At 45.1% G+C, this 17517-nt stretch overlaps 2 protein-coding genes across 3 annotated transcripts in view; one reads left to right on the top strand and one right to left on the bottom strand.

Moving 5' to 3' along the window:
• HSD17B10 (hydroxysteroid 17-beta dehydrogenase 10) overlaps window positions 1–13757 on the top strand; it is a 25139-nt gene extending 11382 nt beyond the window's left edge. Inside the window, exons 3-7 of the mRNA XM_077748286.1 lie at window positions 4808–4872; window positions 12368–12532; window positions 12646–12774; window positions 12856–12964; window positions 13424–13757. Of these exons, the coding sequence (XP_077604412.1) occupies window positions 4808–4872; window positions 12368–12532; window positions 12646–12774; window positions 12856–12964; window positions 13424–13614 (659 nt within the window). The 3' untranslated portion in view covers window positions 13615–13757. The remainder of the gene's footprint in view (window positions 1–4807; window positions 4873–12367; window positions 12533–12645; window positions 12775–12855; window positions 12965–13423) is intronic.
• A 146-nt stretch (window positions 13758–13903) lies between these two features.
• The window catches only part of RIBC1 (RIB43A domain with coiled-coils 1), a 17275-nt gene continuing 13661 nt past the window's right edge, over window positions 13904–17517 (bottom strand). For both annotated transcript variants that reach the window (XM_077748291.1, XM_077748290.1), the window contains exons 5-7: window positions 15054–15172; window positions 14233–14627; window positions 13904–14126 (exon numbers count right to left, since the gene is read on the bottom strand). In XM_077748291.1, coding sequence (XP_077604417.1) covers window positions 14045–14126; window positions 14233–14627; window positions 15054–15172 — 596 coding nt within the window. In that variant the 3' untranslated portion in view covers window positions 13904–14044. The remainder of the gene's footprint in view (window positions 14127–14232; window positions 14628–15053; window positions 15173–17517) is intronic.

Below are 17517 nucleotides of genomic sequence, written 5' to 3'. Positions count from 1 at the left end.
TGACAAAAAGTGACCTGAAGCAATATGAAGCTATCTATATCACTAAGTTGATTCACACTTAGTGTTATTGTTCATACTTTTCACACTAGAAATATTAATTTTTAATTATGTGATTCTCTAGACCTTTCTCAGTAGTTATGTAGAATAGACTACATGCAGTATACAGATTTATGTAATATAAAATGTCTTCCTTTCTAAAATTGAAAAAAAATGTGAATTCCAAAATACATCTGGCCCCAAGATTAGAAAAAAAGATTATAGACATGTAAGTGCTATGCAGATAATTCAAATATGCAATGTGTTGGTTCACAAAATGGCCCCTGTACATGGAGGACATGGAGAGGTCAAAGAAAGAGGCAGACCACTCCAGATTGGTAGATGGCAGATTTAATAAGCAAGGCAATTTACATACAAGGCTTGTCTTAGCTGAAAGACAAGGAGATCTCTGCATCCACCCACTGGAATCTTAAACATTATAGAGAGGTTTTAACTGGGTTCAATCATGTATTCAGTCTCGACGGTCTCAACAATACCTTACTCTCTCAAAGCTATGTTCCTGAAATGGCTCTAGCCATGGGAATATTGGGCAGAGCATATATTCCAAAGACAAGGGAAGGGATGAAGAGATACCCTTTGCCTGGCTCCCGCTCTCAGGTCAACCAGTGGTCACATCCTCAATAACTTTCTCCAACATGATGGGATAGTGTCCACAGCTTGAGTGATCAGGGAGAGAAGGTGACATTTAAGCTTAGCTCTACATGATAAAAGAAGAAGAAGAAGAAGAAAAAAATGGCAGTCATGCAAACTTCATGGAGAGAGAATTCCAAGCACAGGGAATGGCTAATGCAAAGATTAATAAAAGAGGCCACTGTGGCTGGAGCATATTGGACCCAGCGAAGAGTGGTATAAATTGCTGGGCGGACTTCATGTAGTCAGAAAGATTGTGAATCTGGTACTAAATCCTTTGATGAATATGGTGTAGTGTCCATGAGTGTGGTGATTGTCAACAACTAGGAGGCCCAGAGGAAAGCCTTCCCCGGTGGGAAAGCATGTGGAGAAATACTTTAGGTAGAGGAAACATAAAGCCAAATGGGACTAAATATAGACTAAGATTTATGACCTCAAGACCTTGGTTTGGGGAGAAGTATAAAAGGTAGTAAGATTAGGTAGATTAGGTGGGCTCAAGATTTGAATTGGAGGGGCGCCTTGGGTGGCTCAGTTGGTTAAGCGTCCGACTTCGGCTCAGGTCATGATCTCATGGTTCATGGGTTCAAGCCCTGTGTTGGGCTCTGTGCTGACAGCTAGCTCATAGCCTGGAGCCTGTTTCAGATTCAGTGTCTTCTTCTCTCTCTGACCTCCCTTGCTCGCTCGCTCTCTCTCTCAAAAATGAATAAACATAAAAATAAAACTGTTTTAAAAAACTATAGTAATGAAAACAGTATAGTATTGCCATAAAGATAGACACATAGACAGATAGAACAAAATAGAAAGCCCAGAAATACCATAGATAAACGGTCAACTAATCTTTGAAAAGAATGTCAAGAATACACAATAGGTGAAGGACAGTCTCTTCAGTAAATGATGTTGGGAGAGCACCTGAGTGGCTCACTTGTTTAAGCATCTTACCTGGGTCATGATCTCATGGCTCGTGAGTTTGAGCCCTGAATCAGGCTCTGCACTGGCAGCAGCTCAAGCCTGGAGCCTGCTTCGGATTCTGTGTCTCCTTCGCTCTCTGCCCCTCCCCTGCTCACACTTTGTGTCTCTCTGCCTCTCAAAAATAAATAAACATAATAAAAAAATTTTTTAATGACAGTGTCTGGTTGAATTCCAATCAGCAATGTGTGATCTGGACTTTTGGGTTTAAAATAGGTTTGACACAGCTAGAGGACAATAGCCAAGGCTGAACTGATGAAAGGTGTTTATGCTTCTGTTTATGCCTCTCGGAGTTTCTGCTTCTCAACAGCTCTGTCTGAGAATGTCTGTCTCCCAGCTTCCCTGTCTCTTTTTTCCTTTTAATTTAAATTCAATTTAGTTAACAAACAGTGAAGTCTTAGCTTCAGGAGTAGATCCCAGTGATTCATCTCTTACATATGACACCCAGTGCTTATTCCAAAAAGTGCCCTCCTTAATGCCCATTACCCATTTAACCCATCCCCCCCACCTCCCCTCCAGCAGCCCTCAGTTTGTTCTCTGTATTTAAGAGTCTCTTATGGTTTGCCTCCATCTCTGTTTTTATGCTATTTTTCCTTCCCTTCCCCTATGTTCATCTGTTGAATTTCTCAAATTCCACATATGAGTGAAATCATATGATATGTCTTTCTCCGACTGACTTATTTCACTTAGCATAATACCCTCTAGTTAGTTCCATCCATATTGTTGCAAATGGTAAGATTTCATTCTTTTTCATCACTGAGTAGTATTCCATTGTATATATATACACCATGTCTTCTTTATCCATTCCTCAGTTGATGGGCATTTGGACTCTTGCCATGATGTGGTTATTGTTTATAGTGCTGCTATAAGCAGTGGGGTGCATGGGCCCCTTTGAATCAGCATTTTTGTATCCTTTGGATAAATACTGAGTAGTGCAATTGCTGGGTCATAGAGTGTATTTAATTTTTTGAGGAACCTCCCATAATTTGGCTATTGTTGATAGCACTGCTATAAACATTGGGGTGCATGTGCCCCTTCAAATCAACATTTTAAAAATCTTTTGGATAAATACATAGTAGTGCAATTGCTGGGTCATTGGGTAGTTCTATTTTTAACTTTTTGAGGAACCTCCATACTGTTTTCCAGAGTGGCTGCACCAGTTTGCATTCCCACCAACAGTGCAAAAGTGTTCCCCTTTCTCCACATCCTCGGTAACACCTATTGTTTCTTGAGTTGTTAATTTTAGCCATTCTGAGAGGTGTGAGGTAGTATCTCATTGCGGTTTTGATTTGTATTTCCCTGATGATGAGTGATGTGCATCTTTTCATGAGTCTGTCAGCCATCTGGATGTCTTTGGAGAAGTGTCTATCCATGTCTTATGCCTATTTCTTTATTGGATTATTTGTTGGTAGGGTGTTGAATTTGATAAGTTCTTTATAGATTTTGGATACTAACCCTTTATCAGTTATGTCATTTAAAAATATTTTCTCTCATTCTGTCAGTTGACTTTTAGTTTTGTTGATTGTTGCCTTTGCTGTGCAGAAGGTTTTTTTTATCCTGATGAGACCCCAGTAGTTCATTTTTGCTTTTATTTCCCTTGCCTCTGGAGACATGTCTAGTAAGAAGTTGCTGTGGCCAAGGCCAAAGAGGTTTCTGTCCATTTTCTCCTGTAGGATTTTGCTGGTTTCCTGTCTCACCTTTAGGTCTTTCATCCATTTTGAATTTATTTTTGTGTATGGTGTAAGAAAGGTGGTCCAGTTTCATTCTTCTACATTTTTCTGTCCAGTTTTCCCAGCACCATTTGCTGAAGAGACTGTCTTTTTTCCGTTGTATATTCTTTCCTGCTTTGTTGAAGATTAGTTGGCCATATATATGTGGGTCCATTTCTGGGTTCTCTGTTCTATTCCATTGACCTATGTGTCTGTTTTTGTGCCAATACCATACTGTCTTGATGATTACGCCTTTCTAATCTTGAAGTCCAGAATTGGGATGCCTCCAGCTTTGGCTTTCTTTTTCAACATTGCTTGGACTATTTGGAGTCTTTTCTGGTTCCATACAAATTTTAGAATTATTTGTTCTAGTTCTGTGAAGGATGCTGGTGTTATTTTGATAGGTATTGCATTAAATGCATTAAATGATTCTTTTGGGTAGTATTGACATTTTCCCAATATTTGTTCTTCCAATCCATGAGCATGGAATGTTTTTCCATTCTTTGTGTCTTCTTCGATTTCTTTCATAAGTTTTCTATTGTTTTCAGTGTACAGAAATTTTACCTCTTTGGTTAGGTTTGTTCTTAGGTATCTTATGGGTTTTGGTGCCATTGTAAATGGGATTGATTCCTTGATATCTGTTTCCACTGCTTCATTATTGTTGTATAGGAATGCACCCGATTTCTGTACATTTATTTTTATATCCTGCAACTTTGCTGAATTCGTGTATCAGTTCTAGCAGTTTTTTGGTGGAGTCTTTTGGGTTTTCCATGTAGACTATCATGTCATCTACGAAAAGTGAGTTTGACTTTCCTGTCTCTTAGTAGCTCTTCACATCCTTATCTTTGTGATCCAGTCTGGCATCGCTATTCCTCTCAGTCTCTTAACATATTTCTCTCTGGTGGCTCTCACAATCTCCATCTTTGCATATCCATGTCTATGTCTCAGAACCTTGTTCTCTGTCCCTTTGTCTCTGTCTGTACTGTAATTATCTTTCCTGAACTGAACTGTCCTCTTCTGGAAGGCACGAGCCTTTTAATATTCCTTTGGGTATCCCCAGTGACCCGCACAGAGCCTGGCATATGGGAGACTCTCATATGTGTATGCTTGAATGAATGGTTTTTCTGAGGAGTAAGGAATAACCTCAATCTCCTGTCTGCCTACCCCCTAAGGAGCTGGCCGCCTGCCCAAAGACTAGCTAGAGAGTAGTGCGGTAGGTGTGATGGTATTGTGCTGCAGCACAATTGGGTTCTTTCTCTAGGTGAAAAAACTCCAGAGGCACCTGGCCCAGACCTAGCCCTCGGGACACGGAACATGAACAGCCAACATCANCGTGGCGTATGTGTGTGGGCTCTCTGGGGATGAGACACCAAGACGTCCCATTGGTAAGGAGAGGAAACACACCTGGGTTACACCTTAGGAGTAACCAGGAGCCTCCCTTGCAGGAGTTGNCGATGGGGAGGTCCAAGCCAAGAAGTTAGGGAAGAGTTGCGTCTTTGCCCCAGCGGACGTAAGTGTGTGCATGAGGTCACTGAAATAGGCCTGGGAACTGGTGGGGGTCCCCTTCCGTAAGGGTGCTATCTATGTGGACAGTGGACCCATCTCCTTGTCCCTTTTGGCCTGAGCTCTCAGTCAGGATCTGTTGGGAGCATCTACAATAAGAAATGTACAAAGCCGGGATCCACAGGAGTGGGGATGGGGATTGGACATATCAGAATCTTCTGGAGTGGGTATGTACAGTTCGAAAATGCATATTGTGCTCTCTAGTTTTATATTTACAAAGTTGAAAAACTTTTTGTGAAACAAACTACAGAAAGTGAAGCTAATTTATCTTCATATCATTAATTCTCAAAGCTGCTCTGAGTCACAGAAACCTCCAGGGGTATGTGCATTTATCAAAAGAGGGTATAGATTTGAAAAATGTTTTGAACACTGCTGTATAGTGTTAGACCTCCCTTTCCAAAGGAGAATCACCAAGGACAAAGCCCACAAAACACAAAAGGAGTTGGTTATTCAGGTTTATTTTAGTCCAGCCGGACGGCCCCTCCCAAGCACCCGAAAAGGCCTTGGAAGAGCGGCCCGCCGAGCCATAGCTCAGGGTTTATATAGGGAGAGGGGCGAAGCCGGTGTACAGAAGTGAGAATTTTGGGGTTAGAGGTGGGGGTTGCTTAATAGTTGCTTGAAGGACATGTTTGACCGTTCTAATCACAATGTCCACTAAAGACTTACATCTCAGGGGCTTGCTGCAGCCAGGAGGAGCTAGGTTGCTCAACCCCTGACGTTTTACCCGAATAGAGTTTGAGATCAAACAGTTGGTTGGTATTTTCTCATTTGCAAGCCCCTGACCTTTTGGCCCAAGGGAGTTTTTACATTCCCCACTGATTTTAGTTATCTCCGGTTAATCTTAAACCGGTTAATCTTAAACCGGAGTTTCAATGTCTATGGGCTGGTAGGTCCCTTGGTTTAGCATTAAGAGTTTTAGGGACCCTATTCTCGATCTAGTGTAAGCCATGAGTCTATTAATGATATAAGGTCCTGTAGCCAGGGCAAGTAAAATAATGATTAAGGGCCTGATTAGAGCAGATACTAGAGTCGTTAACCAGGGGGACCAACTGAATAAGGATTGAAACCAACCATAGTTTGCTTCTCTTTGGTCATATTTAGTTAACAGATGTTGGTTTACTGTAGCCAGAGTATCCCATATTATTCCTGATTTATTGGCATAATAACAACATTGTTCTCCCAGTGCCACCATAATCCTCCCTCTTTCATGAAGAGTAAGTCTAGACCCCGCCTGTTTTGGAGCACCATCTCAGCCAGGGAGTCGACTTGGCCTTCTAGATGGGCAACAGACTGGGTCAGAAGTCCCAGGTCTTGGGCCACCTGTTGGCTTAAAGATTTGAAATTCACATCTTGTATTCCTAAAGCTGAGGCGCCCAAGGTGGCTGATCCAGCAATTCCTATCACAGTTAAGACTGGGACTAGGATAGGTGTTCTCTTTGAAGAAGGAACACGTTTTGTGAGAGAATAAGAACAATCATAAATGACAAAATCTCAGATGGACATTATTAAAGACTTGATGAGAGTTCAGTATGATGCAATTGACAAATTCAGTTATTTTTGTGACATATAATATTTTAAGTAATCAGAATATTACCTGATAACCCTATACCAAAACATTAAAACTAGGATTTGCATATATATGTGGGCAGTTATGGCATTTACCCGTGCCATACAACCTAAGGTTTACTGTTGTATACAGTGCTTTTCCAAGTAACTTAGCATCTCAAATAAAAGGGCCTAATTGATCAAAAGACCTTTTTTACTATTCAAATCCTGGGAAGGTTGTTAAAACTTTAGGAAGTTCTAAAGCTCATCCTAAATAGGATTACAGATCTTTACAAATCTTAAAACTTTTTCTATTCAACCAAAGTGGCAATAAAAGATCCTAAAGGCGAATGTATAACCTAATATAGTAGTTAGAAAAACCTAGCTCCTTCAACATTCAGAAGTTTTAACTATGCAATCAAAAACCTGATAAAGATGAAACCTGAAGCTTTGGTTTTCTTGGCAGAAAAAGGAAAAAACCTTTGTTTACATTGTCTTATCAAGAGCAAATTTACAATGCAAGAAAACTTTTCCTTTTGACAAGAGAGAAAAGCAGAGTTTTAACCTTATACCAGTGTACTTTTCAAATTCCATTAATCTCAACCTTAGTCTATCCTGAGCACACATAAAATTCCTTTTCAAAGATTTCCCTTCACAGACCTTCTACACCTTTCCTTTAAGCTTTGCCCCAAAGCCATTTCTCTCTAAACAACCAGTCTTGTTTAGGACAAAATTACTTTCTTTTACCCTCAACAAAGATGTATTTCCATTCCTTACATCTTTTTTATGTATCTCTCAGTTTCCTATATACAGAGTTGCTTTCCTTATTTTCCATCAGTCTAAAGTACACTTAGCAGAATTTTAACTCTTAGGAAACCATAGTCTCCAATTGAGGACTTAATAACCAATTGAGAGGTGTTTACACTAGGATTTTTTTTTTAGATGGTGAATTCAGGAACCAATTAAGCATAAACCATCTTTTTCAAAGGGTCCAAATAGTCTTACTTTTTCTGCAATAGGAAACTCAAACCTGTGTTTCAGGGTTCTAATGAATCCGAGTTGAATCTACGAATAAAGACCAGATCCCCAATTTTATGAGAATGAGTTAAGGGGTTAACAGTTCCCACTCGTTGCTTATGGATCTCCTTATGGAGCTGAGCCTCGATCAGCTGTAGCGCTTGTAAGGAAAGGAGAAGTTTTTGATTTGTCCATTCCTCCTGAAGCTCTACAGAGAGCCTGGGAAGCAATGGGGCCTCCGCCTGAATATTATCTCATATGGGGTGGGCCCAAGTTGTGTAGGAGCACATCTAGTTCGGAGGAGGGCAAAAGGCAGGAGATCAATCCAATTCATTCCAGTCTCCAGGCATAATTTTGTTAAGGTCGCCTTGAAAGTTCTGTTTGTCCGTTCTATTTACCCTGAACTTTGGGGACGGTAGGCACAGTGTAATTTCCATTCTGTTCCTAAGGTTTTACTAATCATTTTAGATATCTTAGCCGTAAAGGCTGGGCCATTGTCAGACCCCAGAAATAAGGGCAAGTCAAATTAGGGAATTATTTCTTGTAAAAGCTTCTTTACGGTTACTTTTGCTGCTTCCCCTTTCATGGGGAATACCTCAACCCAACTAGAAAAAGTATCTATTAAGTACTAACAAGTACTTGTATCCATAACTTCCCTTTTTTATTTCTGTGAAGTCTAGTTCCCAGTGTTCTCCAGGATTTGTCCCTTGGTAGCGAACTCCAGGTGGCCCAGTAATTTTTGTGGCATTTGTTTTAGCACAAATCAGGCACCATTCCACCAAGTCCGAAAGATTGGGAGTTATCCCAGGAATATATAAATGGGGGACACCATTTGAGATATCTTCTTTTCACCCAGGTGGGTAGTCTCATGAAGTTGAGTTAATAGGGTCCTCCCTAGAGTCCTTGGAATGATTAGGCGCCCCCATCTGGGTGTTGCGACCAACCATTGGGTGTCTTTCCCAATCTTTATGGGAGTATTTGGCTTCTTCATCGGGGGGAATAGAACAGCTTATCTGGTAGTGTAGGTTGAGGGTGGAGGACTAGCTGTCCGATGCCCCTGCCTTTTGGGCAGAGGTCCCCTGGGGTAAGGGTTGGGCCCATATTACCTGCAACTGGTGATTTACCATGGCAGCTCCTATATATCATCGCCCTTGAGGAATGAAACTGCTCCCTTTGGTGAAGAAAGTTTCAGTTGCATCCAGGAGTGCCTGATCAGTCAACTCAGGCCGTCCATTCTTATAAGTCTCTAGGATCTCAAGACAGTCATGAATTGGTGGGCCCTCATTAGATTGCGGCAGGAGAGTAGCAGAATTGAGTCTTGATACCCGTTGGAACTTGAGCCTCGGTTGGTCCAACAATTGGCCCTGGTATTGAAGTAGTCTGGCATTCGAGAGCCATCTGTTGGGGGAGCTGTGGAGCAGGGGTTCTATCCCATGAGGCGTGATAACCATTAGAGTTTGGCCATAGGTAAGTTTATCGGCCTCTTTTACAAAGGTGGCAGTTGCAGCAGCAGTTCGCAGGCAGACGGGCCACCCTTGTGCCATAGGTCCAAGCGTTTGGATAAATAGGCAATGGGTCTCTTCCATGGCCCAAGAGTTTGGGTGATGACTCCCTTGGCCACCCCGTCTTTTTCAGCCACACATAAAAAGAAGGGTTTTGAGATATCTGGCAAAGCCAGAGCTGGGGCCGAAATTAATGCTTGCTTTAGCTTATCGAATGCTCCCTGTTGGGCCTCAGTCCCAATCAAGGGGGTGGATCCCCCTGCAGTGGCCTCATGCAGTGGTTTTGCCATTTCAGCAAACCCGAGAATCCAGATAGGACAATAACCCACAGTTCCAAGGAACTCTCTGACTTGCTTTTTAGGGGTGGGTGGAGGTATCTGGAGAATCGCTTGAACCCGGGAGGCAGAAAGAGACCTCTTACCTTCTAGTCACTTACCCCAGATAGGTGACTTGATCCTGGCAGATTTGGGCCTTCTTCCATGAGACTCGGTAGCCCAAATCCTGTAATGTCTGTAGAACTTCCTCAGTTGCCTCCTGGCATGTAACCTCATCTGGTCCAGCAATAAGTAGATCATCAACATACTGTAAAATAGTGGCCTTTGGAAAGTGGCCTCTTACCGGCAGCAGGTCCTTACTTAGCGCTTCCCCGAACAGGGTAGGGGAATTTTAAATCCTTGAGGCAGCCAAGTCCATGTCAGCTGTCTGGTGGTCCCAGTATCTGGATCTGTCCGTTCGAAAGCAAATATCGGCTGACCGATAGGAGCCAGAGGAATACTGAAGAAAGCATCCTTGAGGTCCAGTACAGAGTAGACAATGTGATCTGGGGAGAATGAGACTCAAGAGCGTATAAGGGTTTTCATTTTTGTCATTGGTCCTAAGGGCCTTTTGAGGACCAAGTGTGCTGCTCCCGTGTCAACCAAGAAATTAACATCAGTTTCCCCTACTCTTAAAGTGACCATAGGCTCTTGGGGATTTAGCGGCTGTGAGTCCAGGCCCCATCAGTCCTCTTCTCCTGCTAAGGGGAGAATTTGGGCCTCCTTTTTTCTTTGGAGCACAGGGCACTTCTGCTTGTAATGTCCCTTCTCTCTGCAGTAAGTGCACTGATCTTTTCTGAGAGGGGGCCTTCTAAAAGGCCCTCTTCCTTTTCCCTCTGAGGATGTTACGATTCCTTGGTCCAATAGGGCCGCAATGGTCGCTTTCCCTACCCTTTTGGCTAATTTCTCCTCTGGGGGGGCGGTCTCAATTATGGAAGACTTTCATGGCTACACTCATAAGCTTGTCCCTGTTCTCTCTATCAAATCCTTCTAACCTTTGTAACTTCTTACAAATATCTGGGGCCAACTGGGCAACAAAAGCTAAGTTAATGCCTTTTGATTTTCAGGGGCATCAGGTCCATGGGAGTATAGGTCCAGTATGCCTCTAAAAGTCACTCCAAAAAGGTGGCAGGGGATTCCTCAGGTCCCTATAGGACCTCACTTACCTTCAACAAATTGGTAGGCTTATAAGCGGCTCCCCTGAGGCCAGCCAGGAGATACTGGTGGTAATTGGTGAGTGATCTCCTACCTGCTGATGAAATGTAGTTCCAATTTGGGCGTGCCAAGGGCACTTCCTCTTCCAGGCGGGCACATTGAGCCACCTGGAGAGCTGTCCCCTCTGTGCCTAAGACCGTTGAAAATGCCCTCGCACTCTTCAGAAGTAAAAAGGACCTGTAAGAGTTGTTGACAATCGTCCCGGGTAGGTAAATGAGTGTGAAAAACAGACTCTAGCAGATAAATGAGGGCTTGCAGTTTCTCAGAGAAGGGAGGGTTTTGATGCTTCCAGTTGCATTGAAGCTGGGCGGGGAGGTGGAGAAACCATGGGTGAAGGGGAGGATGAGTCTGGGGGAGGGGAGGGAGCCGGGCAGGGGGGGGAGAGAGGATAAGGAGGGGGCTGGTTGGAGAGATCAAGTAGATCTTCCACTGGAGGGGGAAAAAGATAGGTTTTACCTCAGGTTTTTAGGAGCCATGGGTTTCTTCGCTGTTATTAAAACCCTGTAACCAGTTTTAAGAGAACAAAGTCGAAGCCAAGCGGGTGGCTGTTCACATGCTTGTGCTCAGATATCCATGTAGGGAAACTGGTCCGGGTGTCCTGGGTTACCTGTAACTACTCGCCACATAAATGGCTCGACACAAGGAGGGATCCAAGGAACCCTCTGAAGGCCATCCAATTCCAAAAACCGGCCATTCCAATTCACAGAGGGTTAGCAGTTTATCCTTTGATAATTTAACGCCATATTCATCTGCCCTTTCAGACGTATATATGGCTTTGAAGTTAACCAAGAAACATTCTAGTGGCATGTTGATTTTAGACTCTGAACCGCCCATTTTGATCAAAGGAACAATGTCGAACACAGCACTAGATGAAAATGAAACGTTGAGACAAAGACATGATGTGACTGACAGACACAAGTTACATCAACATAGACCAAAGTCCTGGGCACAAGTTTCACCAAGTTTTACCAAGCTATACCAAATTCCCGGGCACAAATTTAGACCAAAGTCCCAGGCACAAGTACCAAAGTCCCAGACCAATGTCTTGGCTGAGACGGTTGGTGAGGTTCCAGGCTCATCAGCCTCCTCTAATCCAACCCTTCCAAAACTGGTTGCGACTGGCAAAAACTTACCTCCGGAGGTGATGGGGATAAAAAAGAAACCTGGACCAATCTCCAAGGCTGCAGCCTGGCGCCAAGGCCCAACCGAAAGGCTTTCCTGTCCTCGGGATCTCGCTGGGGACCTCCAAAATGTTAGACCACCCTTTCCAAAGGAGAATCACCGAGGACAAAGCCCACAAAACACAAAAGGAGTTGGTTATTCAGGTTTATTTTAGTCCAGCCAGACGGCCCCTCCCGAGCACCCGAAAAGTCCTTGGAAGAGCGCCCTACTGAGCCATAGCACAGAGTTTATATAGGGAGGGGGCGAAGCCAGTGTACAGAAGTGAGAATTTTGGGGTTAGAGGTGGGGGTTGCTTAACAGTTGCTTGAAGAACATGTTTGGCCGTTCTAATCACAATGTCCACTAAAGACTTACATCTCAGGGGCTTGCTGCAGCCAGGAGGAGCTAGGTTGCTCAACCCCTGACGTTTTACCCGAATAGAGTTTGAGATCAAACAGTTGGTTGGTATTTTCTCATTTGCAAGCCCCTGACCTTTCGGCCCAAGGGAGTTTTTACAATAGTACCTAACATTTTCACCTTTGCCCCACTCTCCGTTTTCTTTTGGCTTCTCCCTTGCTTAAGAATCCTGTTGTCACTCAAAGACTGGACCTACTCCCTCCACCTTCAAGTTTGGTGGTAAGTGTGTGTGGTGGGAGATGTATACTTTTCTTCACTTCTCCCTTTGAAGGTGACCTCAGAGAAGGACGTGCAAGGAGCCCTGACTCTAGCAAGAGAAAAGTTTGGCCGTGTGGATGTGGCAGTCAACTGTGCAGGTATTGCAGTGGCTATGAAGACATACAACTTAAAGAAGAATCAGGCCCATACTTTGGAGGACTTCCAGCGAGTTCTTAATGTAAGGCCTTGGAGATTCTTCAGGGGTACAAGTATGAGATATTTGGCTGTGGGCGCCCCCCACAGCTTTTAGGGGACAAAAGATCCTACACCATGTCTCTACTGGTCTTCCAGGTGAATCTCATGGGCACCTTCAATGTGATCCGCCTGGTGACTGGTGAGATGGGCAAGAATGAACCAGATCAGGGAGGCCAACGTGGGATCATCATCAACACTGCCAGTGTGGCTGCCTTTGAGGGCCAGGTGTGTGGGCAGGGACAAGGCTTGTGTTTTCTTGGTGACTTGCTAGTGCTCTTCCACCTATGACCTCTACTCCTTCTCCAGGTTGGACAAGCTGCATACTCTGCTTCCAAGGGGGGCATAGTGGGCATGACACTGCCTATTGCTCGGGATCTGGCTCCCATGGGCATCCGAGTGATGACCATTGCTCCAGGTAGGTATATTCCCTCCCTACCACACCTGGGATTGGATAGGATTCATGGGCAGTTGAGAGGGGAAGGTGTTTACCAACTAAGCAGCAATAGTCTTCCATTTCTGGGCATTGGAAGTACCATAGTTAGGGGTAAGGTGAGGAGGGACTGAGTAAATATGAAAGGAAGGGCGTGGGGCGCCTGGTAGCTTATTTGGTTAAGCATCTGACTCTTGATTTCAGCTCAGGTCATGATCTCATTGTTGGTGAGATCGAGACCCGCATCAGACTCTGTGCTGACAGCACAGAACCTGCTTGGGATTCTCTCTCTCTCCCCCCTCTCTCTCCTCGCCTCCCCAACTTGAGCACATGCTCTCTCTCCCCATCCCCAACTTGATGTTGTGCTTTCTCTCAAATAAATAAACATTGGGATAAAAAAAAAAAAAGAAAGGGTAGGCCTCTGACTCTGACTGTCTTGTCTAGGTCTGTTTGGTACCCCGCTGCTGACCAGCCTCCCAGAAAAAGTGCGCAACTTCTTGGCCAGCCAGGTGCCCTTTCCCAGCCGCCTGGGTGACCCTGCTGAGTACGCTCACCTGGTACAAGCCATCATCGAAAACCCATTCATCAACGGAGAGGTCATCCGGCTGGATGGGGCCATTCGCATGCAGCCTTGAGGGGAGAGGGCACAGAAAACACCTGTTCTTCTGCCCCTCCTTCCCTTGAAGTACTATACTGCAGCTTGGGAGGAAGTCCAGTAGCCATCTTGTAACTGCCCAGCAGTCACACTCTGTGCCTAATAAAGCCTCTGTTTCTCACAGGGAGTAGGTAACATTGTGTGCTGGGTAAAATTGGCATGGGGAAGAAAGGTGAACTGGTGACAGGGTCAGATACTCCAAGGCCAGGGGTGGATAGGAAAGGCAGTACCTGATACCTTTTGTGTCCTGTTACAACACGTGGCCTTGATTTTAATGAATAACTTTATTAACTAGGATCAAAGGTAGGGATATTGGGGGTATGGATTGGTGGAGGAGGCCTCCAACATTTTCGTCTCTGACTCCTAGCCTTTGTGAGCTTGATGAGGGAGAAGAGATGACCATCCTGAGCTCAGCGGCTACTGGTGTTGAACTGTAGGTGATACTGGGCTGTAGGTTGATTGGTGTAGATTATTGAATTCAGATAATTCTGCCTGTGAAAGAAGTGCAGAGGCCTCAGCTGATGAGCTTTCCCTTTCTCCCTGGCCTTTCCCATTCCTCCCTTGGCATTCATCCATGTTGCTACCCCCTAGAACTCACTGAGCTTTTTGCTCTGTAGCCAGCTGCTGATTGAAGGAGCCCAGTCCCCTTTGAAATTCAGCACAAAGTTCCCTCTCTTGCTCTTCTAGCTTCATTGCTGCCTGGGCCAAGCTCAAGGTCTGTCTTTCCCTCTTGGCATTCAGTGCTCGTTCAGCCCTGCGCTGTGCCTCCTTTTCATGGTGTTGTACCTCCTGGGCTTTCTTGATGGCAGCACGCTGCTCCGGAGTCATACCCTTCCAACAATGGGGTAGGACCCGGTGGGGAGCCACGGAGTTTTGAGAAGCCTGGGGGTTCTCAGTTAGTAGGTTACTGGTGACCTGTTTCTGGATCTCCTTGAGGTTGGCCTCCTGTTCATGGCGTTGCTCATGCCGCTGCCGCCGAGCCAGCTCAGCTGCCTGGTGGGGCCCCAAAATGTGAGCATTTGGGTACCCAACATCAGGGAACCCTCAGTCACAGGGGAGGGGAAGACATGGCCCTACTCTCCTCTATCTCTGGGAGAGAAGGAACAGATATTGCCAGACCTTTGAATGACCTAAAATGGAGGGGGGGCTGGACAGAGAACTTCCCTGCTCTCTGGAAACTTTTAGACTGAGAAGCTGGGGAAGAGAGGGTGGTGTACTGTGTTCAGGTCATCCTGAGTCTGGATGTGGGGAAGAGCATCTTCTGCCCTAAGAGGGCCCTTAGGTGAAAGGGGACAGCCTCAACTAGATGAGAGGGTTGATGTTGATTCAAGAAAGTTTATGTGGGCAAAGATATGGCTAAGGTTCCCCAGGACTTTGTTCAAGGGGTTGGGGAGAGCCCAGTGCACTGAATGGCTGTACCTGGGCTTTGTTGGCGTTGGCCATGGCAGTCATCATGGCCACGCGACAGGACTCCTCCAGCTTGGCCAGCTGGGCGGCCCGTGTGTCCATGGCTAGGCGCAGCTGGTCATCGAGCAGATCTACACAGAGAAATATGGGCAGGGCACTGTATTGGTCTACCCCATTGCTGGTTCACTCATTCAGCTATTTGTTCAACAAGCTCGGTGGGTGTGTATATGTGTGTTTGGGAGGGGAATGTCCTAATTGTAGGGATGTGGAGGAGTTACACTTTGGGGCTAGGGATAACCAAAGTAGCAGCAACAAGGACTTCTCAAGTGCCTAACTGAAAGTTGTAGGGAGATGGATCAAACATAGATCATCATACTACATTTTGATAAAGGCAATGATAAAGATGTATACGGGCATCATGAGAGCTTTGGGTGGTGGGTGAGGGGAAGGCTTCCAGGAGGAGGTGATCCTTGAAATGTGCACTGAATATTTAAAGAAAGAGCAAAGGGCATTCCAGGCCATGTTTTAGTCCAGTCACACCAGCCTCCTTGCTGTTTCTAGAACATGCTAGAACTACTGCCCCAGGAATTTGCAATAGATGTTATTCTTGGCTCATGCTCTCTTGCTTACTCCCAGGTATTTGCTCAAATATTGCCACCTTCCTGTCTCTCCTACCTAAAATTGCAGCCTTCCTGTCCCCAACATTTATCCCCCTTCCCTGATTTATTCTTCTCCCTACCATTTGCCACCATTCAATATACTCTACATTTAACTTATTTTGTCTATTGCCTATTTCTTTCCTCACTAGGAAGTAACTTTTGTAAAGGTAGAGATTTTGTCTGTTTTATTCACTACCATGCCCAGCACCTAGATCAGAGCCTGGCACATAGTAGGTGCTCAATAAATATTTGTCAAATGAATGAAGGAAACCAAGAAATAGTATGTTCTGTATTTTAAACTACAAATAGTGTGTTCTTGCTGGAGCATAAAACGCAAGTGGCTAGGGAGCTTTGCAGGGTCCAGACTCACAGCCAAAAACTTGTCCTGAAGGTAGTGGGGAACATGGAAGGATTTTAAGCAAGGGGGTGGGGCAGGGGACACAGCTGTGTATTTTAGAAAGCTCCTTCCAGGGGCGCCTGGGTGGCTTAGTCGGTTAAGCGTTCGACTTTCGCTTAGGTCATGATCTCGCGGTTCGTGGGTTNGGTGGGAGAAAATGGAGGTAGGGAAGCCATCTTGGAGAGCTCAAACTAGGCCAAATATACAGGAGGCTACATCAGCAGTACTTGATGGATTGCATGAGAGAGTAAGGGAGGGGGGAGATTTGGATGCTTCCCAGGGTCCTGGCTTAGATGACTGGATGCATGGTGCAGACACCACTGGAAATAAAAGATAGAGAATGAAGAGCAGGCTAGGGAACATGGATGAACTCTGTTTAGGAAGCTGAGTTGAAGGTGGTCAACAGGCATCTGCATATCTGATTCTGCAGGTAGAGAGTCCACAGCACAGAGGTGGTGACATGGTAGCTCAAACCAGAATGAGGGCCGAGGGCACCTGAGGTAGATATGCAGGGTAGGGAAAGCAGTGTGCCAGAGACCAAGTCTCAAAAAGGAAGGAGTAAAGGGAGAGGAGACCACAAAGGGCAGACACCGAAGAAATAGTTAAGAGCAGAATGTCCTTGGGGTGCCTGGGTGGCTCAGTCGGTTAAGTGTCTGACTTTGGCTCAGGTCATGATCTTACGGTTCGTGGGTTCAAGCCCCATGTCAGGCTCTGTGCTAACAGCAGCTCAGAGCCTGGAGCCTGTTTCAGATTCTGTATCTCCCTCTCTCCTTGCCCCCCCCCCACTCATACTCTCTCTCTCTTTCTCTCTCTCTCTCTCTCTCAGAAATAAAACACACACAAAAAAAAAATTTAAAAAGAGCAGAGTGTCCTTTTATAGAAGCCAAGGAAAAGAGGCTCAAGAAGGATGTGATCAGAGTCAAGTGTAGCAAGAAAGTTCCAGTCAAAGGGGAAATATTAAACAGAGCCTCTTGTACTTAATAACACAAACACATTGGTGATTTTAGCAAGAGCAGGGTCAGTGCAGCTGTGTGGGGAGAAAGGAGATCTGGAGGTTGAGGTATGACTGGAAAGGAAGAAAAGACAGCAAGTAGAAGCAGATTTTTCAAAAAGTATGGCTGTAAAGAACAACAGCTAGCTCACAGCATCTAGAAGAATCACAGGGTGGAGGGAGGCTTTTGTTTTTTTAAGATGGGTTAGACATAAGCATGTTTACAGCAGGCACAGAAGGGACGAGTGAAAGGGGAAATGTTGAAAACACAGGGCAGGGGATACCTGAGAAAGCACAGCCTGGGGGCAGGTAGAGGGACAGACAGGGATAATGGGGTCCGGAACATAGGCTTAAGGCTTGGCTTTGAAGAGGCACTGGGACAAACTTCAGATGCTGAAGGACAGCGGCGGGGCGGGGAGGGGTGCGGGG

This window comes from Crocuta crocuta, unplaced genomic scaffold (assembly GCF_008692635.1).
Source record: "Crocuta crocuta isolate KB4526 unplaced genomic scaffold, BGI_CrCroc_1.0 scaffold1307, whole genome shotgun sequence".
Classification (NCBI taxonomy): Eukaryota; Metazoa; Chordata; class Mammalia; order Carnivora; family Hyaenidae; genus Crocuta; species Crocuta crocuta.
This window is presented reverse-complemented; position numbering and strand designations above follow the sequence as displayed.